The 14,842-nt window shown below is 42.3% G+C and overlaps 1 protein-coding gene and 1 long non-coding RNA gene across 3 annotated transcripts in view; one reads left to right on the top strand and one right to left on the bottom strand.

Annotated features, from left to right (window-relative positions):
* The first annotated feature begins 611 nt into the window (after positions 1 to 611).
* LOC128139351 (uncharacterized) lies at positions 612 to 11,735 on the top strand. Of its 2 annotated transcripts, none has more exons than XR_008234338.1 (3): positions 612 to 729; positions 3,990 to 4,351; positions 11,644 to 11,735. It is a non-coding gene; the product is annotated as an uncharacterized LOC128139351 (long non-coding RNA). The 2 variants fall into 2 exon arrangements; XR_008234339.1 differs by lacking the exon at positions 11,644 to 11,735 and adding an exon at positions 6,689 to 6,738.
* The window catches only part of ANKH (ANKH inorganic pyrophosphate transport regulator), a 104,516-nt gene continuing 95,122 nt past the window's right edge, over positions 5,449 to 14,842 (bottom strand). The window contains exons 9-12 of the mRNA XM_052781476.1: positions 10,589 to 10,718; positions 9,461 to 9,584; positions 8,773 to 8,872; positions 5,449 to 6,581 (exon numbers count right to left, since the gene is read on the bottom strand). Coding sequence (XP_052637436.1) covers positions 6,465 to 6,581; positions 8,773 to 8,872; positions 9,461 to 9,584; positions 10,589 to 10,718 — 471 coding nt within the window. The 3' untranslated portion in view covers positions 5,449 to 6,464. The remainder of the gene's footprint in view (positions 6,582 to 8,772; positions 8,873 to 9,460; positions 9,585 to 10,588; positions 10,719 to 14,842) is intronic.

The following is a 14,842-nucleotide window of genomic DNA, read 5'->3' as shown; positions in this document are numbered from 1 at the left end:
TAGAGCCCTAGTAGGCACTGTCTCTCAACCCTGAATTGAAAGCCTAAAAAAGGCAAGCAGTCTCAAGTCCCTTAAGATGAAGGGACGTCTCCAGGTTCCTGATTGAGTCAGAGAATAATTTAGGTCAGAAGGGGACCGCAGGCAGTCATCTTATCTTGGCCCCCCCCCCCCCGCTCAAAGCAGGGCCACCTTAGGCACTGGATCAGGCTGCTCATGTCCAGCTGGATTTTAAACTGAATAGATTGTCCCCATTAATCAGGCTCTCCGCCTCATTAAGTTATACATTTAGTTGTGAAATACATGAAGTCTTGTATTTCCCAGTGCTTCAAACTATTCTGCGCTGCTCTGGGGCTGCAGCGCTAAGTTTGCTGGAAGAGTTTGGGTCGTGGTCTTATGGATCATTAGAAAGCCACAAAGTGGCTGGAGCTAAGTAATGAACTTGACGTAATTCCTTTAATTCTTGATTTTAAACAAAGACACCCCCCAATTCCTTCTACTTCTTGACTCTCCTTTTCAACTTAGCAAATGAAAAGTAAAAAACAGTCCATCAAAGAAGAGTTTTGTTGTAAGCTACTTTTTAATCACGGCATTACTTGACATTCAGTCAGCATGATTACATTTTCCTTCTCAAAATGCCAACAGACAAAATAAGCCTATCAGGAGCCTTCAGAAGAAAATAAGGAAACGTCTGAAGATGCTGATCTAGGAATGACAGAAAATAACAATGAGGTAAAACTAATAAATTGATTTGACCAGTGACAAGGCTTGGTAATACTAGGGAAAACTTTCCCCTCAGGGTTACAAAGACAAAAGAGCATCTAAAAATATACCACAATCCTTCTGTTTTACTGAGCTAGAGCGCATATCTTGATTATGAAATGCTGAGACCGAAGCTCACTTCTCTAACCGTACAATTAACTCGCGGAAGCTGCAGCCAAAATGCCCTTCTGTGTGAGTACGCGCTCCGAGCCGAGCTTAAAGCTCCGTCCCTCTGCCCCCGTCTTTTGTCTTTGCCCTTTTTGTTCGGAAGGTGCCAATTACTGAGCAGTCTGGCAATGGTTTTGCTGAGGAGCGCATCTACGCACCGACAATTGAACTTGGCTCGCCAAAGCAAACCGTCCAAAACCGAGCGGAGAGCCAGGGTCCCCCGTCCATCGTCCCCCCCCCCCGCAATCCGTGCCCTCCCGCTGCTCTGCAATGCTGCTGCAGGTCAGGACCACGCTTGGACCCCGTTTGCTGCTAAGCTGGCAGTTCTGCTTCCTTTCACGACGCTGCCAGGCTGCAATTGAATACAGCGTGTTGCAAGGCACAGAATGAATTTGGAGCTCCTTGTCCCGCCGGGGCTCTGCCACGAGCCCCCCCAACCCGCTCTGCACTGCACCCCCCCCCCCGCGGGTGCTCGCTCCCTTCCAAAAATACGGTATTCTGACTTGAATTCTAGTAAAAAAGCAAACATGAATGAGGGAAGGGAATCCTAACATTTTACGGTTAAGCTGGTTTTTGGGAAATGCCAATTGGATACCAAAATTGTGATAATTTTGTCTTGTGTTTAAGAAATGTTTATGTGACATTTCCCCAATGCAGCCCTGCCAGGTACAAAGAAAAGGCAAGCCATAAAACCTGCATGCTTGCTTATTTCTGCTTGAATAATCTTCTAAGCTGTTTCCTACCCCTCTCCCTGATGGCTCCTCCACTCAGAACCCAAAATACTTAGAAGTGGTGTCTTACGGATGCGTTGCTCCTCACCCTTCCGTCCCTCTCCAGGGCAGCTGAAAGGGAAACGGCAGCAGCCACAGCTCTGCTGTTTTGTGCCCTCTGATTCACTCATCTTCACGCCACGTTGCTGTCTTTAGGATGGATATACAACACCCATAAGCTTTTCAACATGTCCTTTTTCCAGCTGACTGAGCTAAATCATGCTTTAGCTTCCTGCTATAAGGTCTGCTGAAAGGCTGTTTTATTTACTCTTTTATGTAGCTTTAAATAGCAATTTTTTTTTAAACGGCTTAGTATTAGTCCCATATTAAGGTCATGTTTAGACTTGAACCCTTGTTCCAATGAACTCTATAAAGGCTGCAATAAAAATGCCTGCGCAACACTCTCATATACACACCCATACACATAATATGGCTTTCCAGTACACTAATGGCTCCTGCAGCCACGCTCCGGCTGCACTCAAAATCCGCACGGATCACGCCACAACCACAAAATCTCAGCGAGAGATGGAGCCGATTCTGCCGCCTCGCCATCCCCTGCGCTCTCCCGCATTTCGCCAAGGATGCCGGCGGCGGGGCCGGGATGCTGGAGCCGCAAGACGCCCCGTTCCCACCTCGCAGCTCAACGCAAAACTATGCCCGGCGACTCCGGCCTGAAAGCATCCTTTCTCCCTTCTTTTTAAGCGCGAGGCGCCATCCCACAAAAGAAGGCACTCTCGCCTTCAAAAGGTTTCTGTTCGTGCGTCGTGGCCTGCCCTGAATCGGCTGCATTCATCGGCTTGCCCTCCGTCTCGGGCTGCTCCCTCTCTGGCTGCAGATTCGGCAAAACACCGAGCGAGAGCCAGATATAAATCTCTCCCTCTCAAAGGAAATATTTAGCAGCAAAACGAGTAGAAAACAAAAGACTTCTCTGTTACTCACCCGATCCTCTCACTCAGGGTGGCTCTATCTAACAAGCAGGCAACCGAGCGCTCCTGCCCGGCACGGGGACGGGGAGCGGGGCTGCCCCACGCCTGGGAACTGGGAACCCCGCTGCTGCGCCCGCATGGCCTCTGGGAAATGCAGAGCTTTTTCCATCAAGTCCATTGCTTTGTAAGCGCGAGAGGCCTGCTTAGGGCAGTGAGGGGGGAAAAAAACCTCAGTGTTTCCCATTAGTTCTGCAAAAGGAAAACTCAAGACTAGTTAACACAATTTTACGTACGTATTAAAAGCCGAGGAACATTAATCCACAGCTTCTCGGGGTTCTGCTCTCATTTCCCGTTGTGTGAGCTGTTCCAAGATTTAAGATGTAGGATGCAGATCCACTTTGTTCCTCTTTTTATTGTAACTTCGATTGTATAATTCGGTAATTCGCAAGAAAGTCTGGAAAGGCCAAGTCTCCCCAGGAATTCATCGAGGTGGCTGCGCTCCGGCTCTCCACCTCGGAAACTCAACAGGTTTCTAGTGCAAAATACTTATCACATAGACAGCCATTTCGTAAGCAGTAACACAAGAGAGACAGCCAAGCCATTTTACTAGAACTCAGGAAAGTCCTTTCGGGAAATAAGCGGTACGGGACAGGGTGTGCACCAGCATCTGCCCACCAGAGACACTGGAACCAGTAACGCTCTGACTGGGGCTGGCCCGCTCCCAGCCTGTAACCCATCAAACCGGCTGCTTCACCAGCTGAATTTGCCACCGACCTGAGTGGGAGCAGTGATGTTTCGGGTGGTCGCTGAAGCTCCCGACAGCAGAAGCCGAGGCTGTGGGGAACAGGGTGATCCCTGGACACGGGGCCGTCCTGCTGAGCACCCGGCCCGGCACCGAGGGGCTGGTTTGGGCTCGCTCACGGCAGAGCCGTCGGTGCCTGTTCGTCAACACGGCAGAGAAAGGTAAAGAAATACACGACCCGCAGGAAGCAGAAAGAGGTGCGACGCACGCGTCCTTACGTCACCGCCCCAGTTCTTGCCCAAATCCCACCACTCCTGCGCTCATTTGGTGTCTTGCAAAGTAAAGGACTAGTAAGTATTACCCACACAACTGAAAATTTACCTTTTATGATACCATTAGCTTAGCTCTGTATTCAGTTTTTTTATAGTTGTTCATCGTCTATCTAAAGCAAAAACTTCAGTGTTTCGTATCATTTGTTTTCAAATTTTTCCTTTTTGGTGCAATTATTACCTTGACACCTACATTGGTAATGCTCAAAATTCTTCAAAAATACTGCCGTTTGAATTTTAGTCATGTACCAAAAGAAATATTACACAAAAATATTTTCTGGCTTTATCTCTACAGTTCCTGAAAAACTGCGTCTTGTGGACTTGAGATACAAACGTACTGGAGAAACCAAAACTACATGAGTAGAGAAGACCTCAAATGGCCAGTGTGATCTGTTAACAGTCTATATACACCTTATATACATATGACTGTTTGAGAGCCTGTATTCATGAATGTGTACAGTCTACATGCTGCACAAAGTTAATTTGCTTGAGGTTTTTTTTCTTTAAATCGTTTTTTTTTTTTAAACTACTGTTGGAAACAAGGAGAACAACCTTGGGGCGGCACGGAAAACGTGTGGTTACTGGATTTAGTCTTACCCTCCTAGTGCCACTGCTCATTAACCATGAACCGATTTTGCAAATCTGTCATTCAACACAGTAAGTTCTACATTTTTTTCTTATTGCATTTGTACATGTAACAAATTGGTACAAATGTTTACAATAAAATCTAAAGTTCATTGATACAATGCCTTTCATGACGGCCATAACTGGTTACTAGCCAACTCTGCAGTTTTTTAGAGACATTTTTAGCTGAACTTGGAAAAATAGGAAATGTATTGTAGCTTAAAATAAATGTACATAATATACAATATATATATTTATACATGTGTATGTCTACACACACATATATTGATATAATATTTTAAGTAATGTTTAGTTTTGATCAGTTCTCTGAGTGCTGGGACTACCTGGCAAATAAATCTAGAAACGGAATTTGTCCACAATTAAATAATCATTTCCACAACTTAGAAAAATATACTTTTACTAAATAAGGTTTAAATTAACTGATTTATGGATATAGCATGTAGGATAACGGTTTCCAGACTCCAGCATGATTAAATCTGAAAGAACCCAAGCTACTACAAACCGGTAACAAACGCTGCCCCGCAGCCAAACACAGAAGAGCACAGAAACACAAGCTGCTGCATCGTCGGTGGCACCCAAACCCTCTCTGGTTCGGTCACCTCTTGCACAGGCTTCGTTGCCACCCGCTAGAAGTCACCCACCCAACCTCACGCTCGGTTATTTAAGACCCATTTCAACCCCAACCACGCAGCGCCTGCCGCCTTCTCCAAATACAGCACTTGCTGATTGATGTGAGCAGCTCCCCACTTCCACCCAACTCTTGCCTTGAGAGCTAACATACAATCAAGGTCCCTAATTAACCTCTTGGAGGACCATCAGTACTTGAGCTTCACCATACGGACTTTGATGTACTGCATAGGTAAATATATTCTAGCAAAACATACATATATGTGTGTGTGTGTGTGTATATATACATATACACACATGGGTGTGTGAGTATGTGTACATCTCTATATAAAAAATTTCATGGAGCTATGTGTAGTAATGTGATATACCATGGTATCCTGCATACGTGATCTGATTTTTTTTTTTAAATATATAGGCACCACAAATAAGTATATAGAGCAAATCAACCTTCAAAAATTAAAGTTAAATCAGTGGACAAGAACTTTGGTAAAGCTTGTCAATATTTATTTTTTTTTTTTTTAATTCAAATACAGTCAAAGTCTATCAGTTGCCATCACCCTCTTCACAAGAGGAAAGTGCATGGGTTTTTTTTCCTAAAGAAAATTACACATAAGGTGGGGCTTAACGATTCAAGAAAATTCTGAATTAAACGTTTACATTTTTCAAAAGATTACTATCTTTCTGATGGAAAGAAAGCTAAATAGAGTTCTTGTCCTGTGTGTATTTTATTTATCGTATGCATATATATATAAAAATGTATATATATATATGTATGTCTCTGTTTATGTACGTGTGTGTATGTATATACACATCCACACACTTTCAACGTGAGAGAGGAACCTGTTTTTCTCCAATTTGTATGTGGAGACTTACACGTTCCTCTCTGTCTTGTACCCTGTGCAGTATAAGCTCTAGTGATGAGGCCAAACAAAAAGATATAGTTCACCATAGTATATTAGTTTATGTAGCAAAGTCATTTTCAAGCAAGTAAAATAAAGCTCTGTATTCCAAACTTCTTTTCCTTTACATTTCTCATAAAGAAAAGGAAGGAAAAGGAAGGAGGGGAGGGAGTAGGATTATGGCAGTAGCATTGAGCCAGTGGCACGTGTGCGTGTGCGTGCGTGTGTGTGCCAGCGCGTGCACGCGTGCACACACACACATGCACAGAGAGCAGGGCTTTGGTTGACAAATGCAGATTGTCCAGAGGAGGTGGATGCATAAGTAAGGAAGACTCTACAGTGATGCAATTGTACCTTTTATGTTTGCATGGAGTGAGAAAACAAATTCAATTGAAAAAAAGCAAAAAAGCAAAGACCTCTTTTTAGGTCCCTCATCAGTGAGAGCATACTCAGTATGCTAGAGAATTTATCTGAAACCTTTTAAATCAAGGCCTCTTTATTACAAAAATAAAAACGAACAAACAAAAAAGTATGAGAGACGACAAGATGCTGAAGTGTCACTCCAATCGTCCCTGCAGAGAACAATTGCATCCCATTTATTATTCATTCTCTTCTCTCATTTCTACGATGTCTGTCATTTCCTCTGTGTGAGGCATGTCGGTCATTGCAGAGTCTTCACCTTCTGTAGCTGTTTCATTCTCATTCCGCTTCTTTTTCTAGATTGAAACAAGCATTCAGAAACCTATCAGTAAGTTGTGCACGAACACGGTCCTATAAACTTTGGGCACTGGGAGAAATGAGGTGGCAATAATGTTTTTTTTAGAGTATATTATTAAAAGCTAGGATATCTGTGTCATCTTTGTGGCTTGTCACTAGTAAGTTGGCTTAACTTAGGTTTCCGTAACCTTCCTGGGGTTCAGCTTTCTCCTTTGTAACATAAACGCAATAATAGAGGCATTTCTTATGGTAAGCAACATCCAAACCAGGCTTCAGCATGACTGGAGGGAAGAGAGCATCTGGGATCTTTTACATCACATACTTTTTATTAAAAAAAAAAAAAGGCAAACAAAATATGAGAGAAGATAAGCTGCTCTAGGGGGGAGACAGAGATGGCAACCTAATTCCTCAAACATCAAACTTCAGGAATTTTACAAGATATGAGCATTCTGGCTTTTCTTGGTATTGCTGATCCACTGTGATCCCCCACCCCACCAAGGCCAAGTAATATTAGACTATTTTTGGCTAGCAGGAGCAGGAGGGCATTCAAGAGTCCTGTGATTCATCCAGGATGTCCTGGATTAGTAAAGCTAAGAAGCATTCAGCTCCACTACAAAACAAGTTGAAGCATCTGTTCCTTATTATCCGTTTCTCAGCAGGCTGACTAGTTTTACAGAAAACACTTGTATAGCTGACAAAAAATCTCCCACAGGTATTATTGATTCAGCTGAGTTGGGCATATCAGAATTTCAGAGGTGTCTACACACCACTTGATTTGCAGCTCTCAAATGCTGCCCACTTATTACCACTATAGGCAAAACCAAGTCGGTGTATACAGCTACCGGTTGGATCTGCCACTGTCACATTGGCTGTTGAGATGAATGCTGTCAGCTACGTACTAATTCTGGTAAGGGAATAAATTAGGTTGGCACGGTTATTATTACTACTACCTGCACACATCACTGCAAAAAATTAAGCACCACGTCCCTGGGCAGTAACGCTCTATGAGCCACTACTGTAACAAACAAGTGATGAGGAGGTTAGTCCCAACAGGCCAAGAACAGCCATTTCAGTGTCTACAGGTTTTACTCTTTGGTTCTCAATAAAAATATCACAGGCTAATCATAACAGAGATCAAGGTCTTCTATTTTCTTATGAGCCTTGTACACTTTGGTCTATTGCCATGGCCTGCACTGTTAATACGTATCAAAACGGGTTTTAGTTTGTTCCAACATAAGGCTTTTAGATATTCCATCTTCCGTATTTTTTTGCTAAAAATAGAAGTAGTGGGCACCTTCACTTGGCCCTTAGTAAGAAGTCTAATGAAAAACAAAAAAGGTAAATGCAGATATTATATTTTCTGCTCCCATCCACAGAGTCCTTCTGCCCTATGGAATGATGTACACACCATGCCGTTTCTGCCTGGAGCTGGACCTGGTGCCCTACACAGTGCCTTGAACACATAACTCGAAGGACAGTACCCAGTCACCCAGCCAATATTTATCCTGTGTTTGACTTCATTTACTGGAATATTCTTTGAAATCCATGTATCGCTACTACTCCGTACATGCAGGACTGTAGTGTGTAAAATATGTAAAAGAACGCCTATGAGAAATCCTCACATGTTTAAGTATTTGTAAGCTTAGTCTCTTCTGCTGCAGGAGTGTATCTTGTTTTAAGCCACTTCTTTAGATGGCAAAAAAAAAAAGCAACTGTACTTTTTGTTCATTTTCAGCAGAGCTGGTTTTATAAAGAAATAAAAGTATACATATAGATACATATACGCACACATATACATATAATAAGCTTGGATGAGTAGTTCCTACGTTTACATAAAGAAGCTATGTCGTACTGTAGTAACAGATCTACAGTGCAAAATAGGTAGTGGTAAGGACATGATATCCACGATACACATGCTTTGGGGAGCAAGAGGTTTACTTCAGCCCAGTGTGTCCCATGGCCTGCTCCCATGGCTGAATGCCCACCAGCAGCTGGAGGGCACCTTTTGGTTTTATTTCAATCCAAAGAATTCCCAAGATGCGCACTCTTGAGACCGCACGGGGAAGCAAACCAAATTCAGTAAGTGGGGATGCTGGGGAGTTACGTTTCAAAAGCGTACTCTTAATCTGAACTAAAATCCGCTATATTCATCAACTGCTTTCACCAGATCCCGCAGAGCCTAGTTCTTACCTGTTTCCGATAGACGTAACAGGCTGCTATTGCAACCATGGTGGATTCTCCTACAAAACCAGCTAGAAGGGATCCTACTCCAAGGGTGGCTCCATGAACTCTGTGGGTGGCATAAAAAGAAAGCAGTCATGGTTGTGTGAGAATGCATGATTCATAATTATATTTTCACTGGCATATAGAACGAATCTGTTGTTAGAAATATTTCCTTCAAAGACATAATACACTGGCAAAGAGAATAACTGGCATTTTAAAGGACTTTTTTGTTTCTTAATGTCTTCACTGTTTAGCAAAAGAACCATATTCTGAATCAAATTATGGACTAAGAATTTAAAGTCTTGTACAGAGTGCTGTAGAATAGATTATTTAACTTATAAACAAGATATTCTTCCATTAGCTTTCTTAACAGTGCATTTAATAACATGGTAATAAATTCCCCTTAGGACAGGTTTTTGCCTCTGACATTTGCATATTTTTTCAAAAGGGACATCACTATCGTGCCTGCCTAGAACAGTCACACTTGTAAATTTGTAAATGTTTCTTTTCCAGATATTGACGCTATTTAGGCTTTATATTATGGTTCGTATTTGGGGAAAATGTTCTGAACTATGCAAATTCAGCTACCAAGTGACAGGGAACAGGAATGAAGAGGAAAGCAAACCCATCAGCTCTGTGGAGAATACCAACTTACCCCAAGTAAGGCAGCACAATGAGACTAGCGATGAGGACGATAATCCGCAGCACTGAGCTGGGTGCCAACACAAATGTCTTCTTCAGAGTCATCAGCCAACCAGTCAGATGCGCTCTGACCGTCACTGTTCATCAACAGGGCAAGGGGAGGGGATGGGGAGAAAGGGAGGCAAGAGTAGCAAAACAAAGTCAGTCATCTCATATGAAGCTTTTTCATGCAGAGCATGCTGTTCGGAAATAACCATGGCGAAACTTGTTTCTGGTTAACTTTGCACACTGGGAAACCCTACCAGAAACGAAGTAGATCTTGTTGGATCCAAATTGCTTTAATATACTGATTTTTTTTTGCGGGGGGACAGCAGTCCTTCCTAAGAGCTGCCCTCTTACAACCAATTTATTGGATAGTCCATGCAGTTTTCTTCATTACAAAACCCTATCCCCTTCCCTAAAGAGAAATCATACCAAGGAAAACTTTCCATCTAGCTCCTGTGTGGTACACGGTGTAACAGGTAGGCACAAAAAAAGGTATCTACATGTACCTATTCTTATATTTGTAGCTTACGTTCATTATAAACCTGTCAAACACTACATGATGTAGCATTTAATTAGAGAAGTTAGAAATTTTTTGAGAGGAAACATTTTGATTATTGCTGTCAGGCTTGTCTCTCTCTTGAATAGGGGCATTAACTTTTATTCTATATTGTTTATGCTCTGATGATATCTGAAAGAGCCACTGAGTCTGGCAGCAGAAGGGGAGACTAATGGAGGTGATGTTACTGCGGGGGTGGTCCTAGATGTTATTCCAGTTAATTTCAGACTTGGCAGACATCTATCGCTACTGCCATTCATATGCGTGTTCTTGGTCAACTACAATAGACAGAATTCAGGCTTTACATTTCACAGTCAGAAATCTGCCTAATGACAGACTGCTCTTACTGCAACATTTGTGTCTTGACTACCGATGTAAATAACCTTGGTCTACACCAGCTTTAATAAAAATGGTATTACTTATGCTAGGCATGTATTTAGCCACTCACTCTCATAGGTACAGCCATGCCAGAGTCTACCACCACACCTCACAGCTGGTTTGGTTTTGAGGTTACAGAGTTTTTATTTTCTTGGTTTTTACCTGGAACTGGAAAGAAGGAGAAGATGCGCAAAGGAACAACACACAGCTCTGCAAAAGCGAAGTCTACTCCAATTATGTCAACTAAAATCTTCTCTGACACGTTTGGCGTCCAAAACATCACAAAACAGAGCTAGGAAGAACAAAATTAAGAAATGTTTATATTTCAGAAGGGAGGCACAACAAAAGATAGGCCCTCCTGGCCTGAAAAATTTGTTTACTCTACTGATGGGTAGAAAACTCTACTGATGATAAATATATGTACATATTTATATGTATATATGTAAATATACATAAATATTTATACTTAGCTTGCAATCAAATACACAGAGTACACAAGTGTACATAGGAGGGCATGTTAACTTCAGAAGCAATTCCTACTCTTCATGCTCCTCACATACCAAGACTGACACATATAGAAAGAATTTTTATGGTGCCTGCAAATGGTTGTACTTGAATGGTCTGATTGTTACAAAAACACCGAGAAACTTGATTTTTACAGTACTTGCTCTGGTTAAGACGCCCATATTCCTAAACAGATTATCAAATGTTTAACTAAAGATTTGAAGAAGTACTCCAAGACCCAGAGATCTGACGTAAATCTAAGGCTAAGGGTTTGAACACGCTGCTGATACTCGTACTGTCGGTATGTAATACGCCTGATAGCAAGGCAAAGGTGTTCAGCACAGTCCTGCAGACACAGTGCCCTCAGGCCACGGATCAACCAAGTCTTGTTATTTTTATTAAAGAGTGTGCTGTTTAGTCCATACATGAAAGGAAAACTTCCATAAAAACCCCACCACAAATGGTATAGCGGTAGTACGTGCTGTTTAATTTTTGGGTCGATACTGAGGCAGGGCTTCAGTCCGAGCTGAGGGGGCTGTTGGCAGCTGGCAGGTCCAGCTTCGGTTCAAGGCACTCACCAAAGAACAGTGCCAACAGCCCTTACAGGACTTTTCCTGTAAAAAGGGGTACCTGACATCCTTTCAGTATAACTACTTTGTTGTTTAACTTGGTTTTGTGATTAAAAAAGTTATTTCTTCCTGTTATTCTCACAGTAAAGCAGATGTTAAGGAAATGAGCTGACTGAACAGGACAAAACTTGGGACCTTAAATGCTCTGGCACTCCTCTCGTCAGGCTACAAACCAGCGTACCAGGTAAATTATGCGCACTGGCTGTGCAATCTGATGGCTCTGTAAGACTCTATAACCACTCTCTTATAATTTAGCCTACAAGCTAGTATCACAGTATCTAGCTCTTCTCTTTTTATCCAGTTGCCACATCCCTACATGTTCAGATGGCTTTTAAAGCTAGTCTTTGAAGTCCTACCACCTCCAAGACAGCTGGGATTTCACTTTCATTCTTTGGTTGTGTGCCAGAGATTGTCCTTTCAGTTTAGACTACAAGTCCCCAGACTGCAGAAGTTTCCCAAGGCCTGTGACTGAGTGGCCTGTGGGAGGTCTCGTGTTCTGACTGCCTGTGCGGTGAACAAAACATTTCACCTTCCTGCAAAAAGGCTCATCTTCGGTTTTCTTCTCCACTTCTTAGGGGAGGAACCACTATTTCTTTTTCACAATTGAATGTTTTACTTCACTAATTTGATGCTGTCTTGCGGTGTAGTTCCATCACCTATACAGAGAATAGTAAGTGGAGGAACGTAGGAGCAGAAGACAAATGAGCCGAGCATGGATTTTTTTTCTGCTTTAGCCAGCACGTCTCTCTCCCTGCCAAACTACTTGTACAGGGTACAACTGAAGCAGAGGGGACAATCTAGAGCAGAGAAGGTTGTGTGGTTGAGAATCCTGTTACTAAAAGGTAACCGTACAGTGACTGAGCAAATTCTTTCATTGTTGCAGACACCATTAGGCAGACTGCAGTGATTTGTACTGTTACTGCAAAGGACCTGTAAAGCAACCATACAGGCATATTTTGTCAAATCTTTCTTCAAAGTCCAATAAACGAAATAAGATGCAAAGATGGCCAATCTTTAATTATAATTTGCTGTTTTCATGAAAGCAAAGACCTTTACGCTGCTCGTACTGCACAATGCCATTAGCATCCTACTGAGGAGTATAGCTACTGCTGCAGCAAGATTCCATATGTTTATGCTAACAGCAGAGTCTGCCCGCTGCTAGCAAAAGGCAAATAGAGCACTTGCCTTCTTCAACAGCCATTTGAAAGAGTATTCTGACATGGTTAGAGAGCTCTAACATGGTTAGACAGGCAAGCAAATAAGTGACCAAAAGCATTGCTCTCAATCCTATTCTCTTTGAAGTTAAAGTTTTTTTCTGGCCTTAATAAGAACAGACTCAATTTCCATCCAGCTCCTATGGGAGGAAGGTCAGTTTGCAAATCAGGGGTAATGACTTATACCCAGGTGGTATGCAGTCATTCCTCCTCAGCTGTTGCAACCTGCTTTCTTCTCTGCCACCCTGATCAGCAGAGTCAGTGCTCATAAATGGCTTCAAAGAGCGCTTCTTATATAGCAGCTGGTGGGTAAAGACAGCAATGACTGCTAAGCTCAAGAATAAGCAGTTTGAGGAGGTGAGGCATGGCAGCAGAAGGACCTTCTATTTCTGTCTCAGCGTGTTTCTATCTTTTTGGTTGCAACATTGCTAACTAGTTTCATTTTGCTAACAGATTCCTCTCTGTCATCTTATGAAGAGATGATATTCTCATTGCCCACAGGGAACAAAGCCTCAGGAAAAAGAATGAATGCTTTGCATCATGCAAGCCCTCTGCAATTTAACTTCTAGAGTGCTTGTAACTTCAGAAGTTTCCATATTATTTCAAAGACAAATTGAAAATGTAAAAAAAAAAATGGAAAAAAACAGGCTTTACTTCAGGAAAATAGTAATGCTAAACATGCAAAGGAAGGAAGGTATTTCAGCTACTGATTTTATTACAGATGAGGTATATTGAAAATAGGATGAAGCCTTAGCTTTTTTGTGATGCCGAGTGGTCTGTATGATGTTTGTGATTCCCTTGGTAAAGGGTGAAGACTGATCAGAAAGGAGACCGGAGAAGATGGTAATAGATGAAATGATGCAAGTAGTCCAGTGAAACAGGGAGCGTGGCACACACAACTAGAGATGGGATCTGGTGGAGTAAGCGGTACTGACCTCCTGGGGCTCAGATCAGAAAAGGTTTTAGGAAATAGATTTACCTATAGTACGTCTCCTATCTTTTTTCGAGTTAAACACTGTTTGTTTCCCCCTCCCTCTTACGTCTTTCTGCGTGTCTGCAAGGTTAAAAATAGAATAAATAGGCTTGCGTAGGGTTACAGTTATACCTTCGTTTAATCTAATCAAGAGGTGAAGATGAAACAGTAAAAGCTTCCGCACAGACTAGCAACGTGCATGCATAATGGCATTGCAGCTTCAGGTTGCAATTGCAGTTTGCTGCAATGGCTTTATACAGTAATGAATATTGTACTTGGCAACTCCGCTGAGGCTGAAGCATTTTAATGCTTTGGGAGTAAGGATTTTGCTTGTGGAGTTCTAGCAACGGAGTTGATTTGATTTTCTGTTATCTTATGGTATGAGTGCAGCATGATATTAAAGGATTGTTTTGTTAAGGCCTTTGATCATTTAACTGGAACCTCAACTGAACAGTGATGAGTTCTTTGAAGATAGAGGAAAAAATGAAGATAAAAACAGGAGAGTGGAACACTACAGAGCATACGCAGGCCCAAGTAAAGACAGAAGGATTTATATGATGGTGTTATCTCTGCATAAACAACAGTAGCCTAAGCATTTCTGGCAGTGTTTTCATTATTTGAACTGATCTGAAGGGCTGTGCTATTGGGTAATGTGCCTTTAACGGATCTACAGTAGTAAAATATGAAAGACTTTACCAAAGATGTAAATAATTTAGAGCACCGTGAGAAAGTCAGTACAGCTGTCCTAGGTCCGATCAAAGCTCCAGCTAGATTAGTACCGTCTCCCTGCTGAAGGTCACTGGGGGTTGCCTAAGGAAAGGGCCCAAAGAGCAGGGCAGGGGCAGATAAGAGATGTCCTTCCCCAGCTGCACGGTCTGAGCTGCTGGCAGTTACAGCTTCAGGAGTTCAATAACTGTGGTGCACCTTCATCCCATGCAGCATTATGTTGTGCATACTACATACCTAATATTAGTGATATTTTTTTTTTCCAATCCAGTTGCGCATTAAAAAAAGTCAAAAACTCTCTCACTTGTGGCTTAGCCACTCTGTGTAAGTAGGTGTGCTTACTTTCGTGTGGAACCTTGCAATTCTCAGC

The sequence above is a fragment of the Harpia harpyja genome, chromosome 1, assembly GCF_026419915.1.
Source record: "Harpia harpyja isolate bHarHar1 chromosome 1, bHarHar1 primary haplotype, whole genome shotgun sequence".
Lineage (NCBI taxonomy): Eukaryota > Metazoa > Chordata > Aves > Accipitriformes > Accipitridae > Harpia > Harpia harpyja.
Note: the sequence above shows the minus strand (reverse complement) of the source record. Positions and strands in the feature narration are given on the sequence as shown.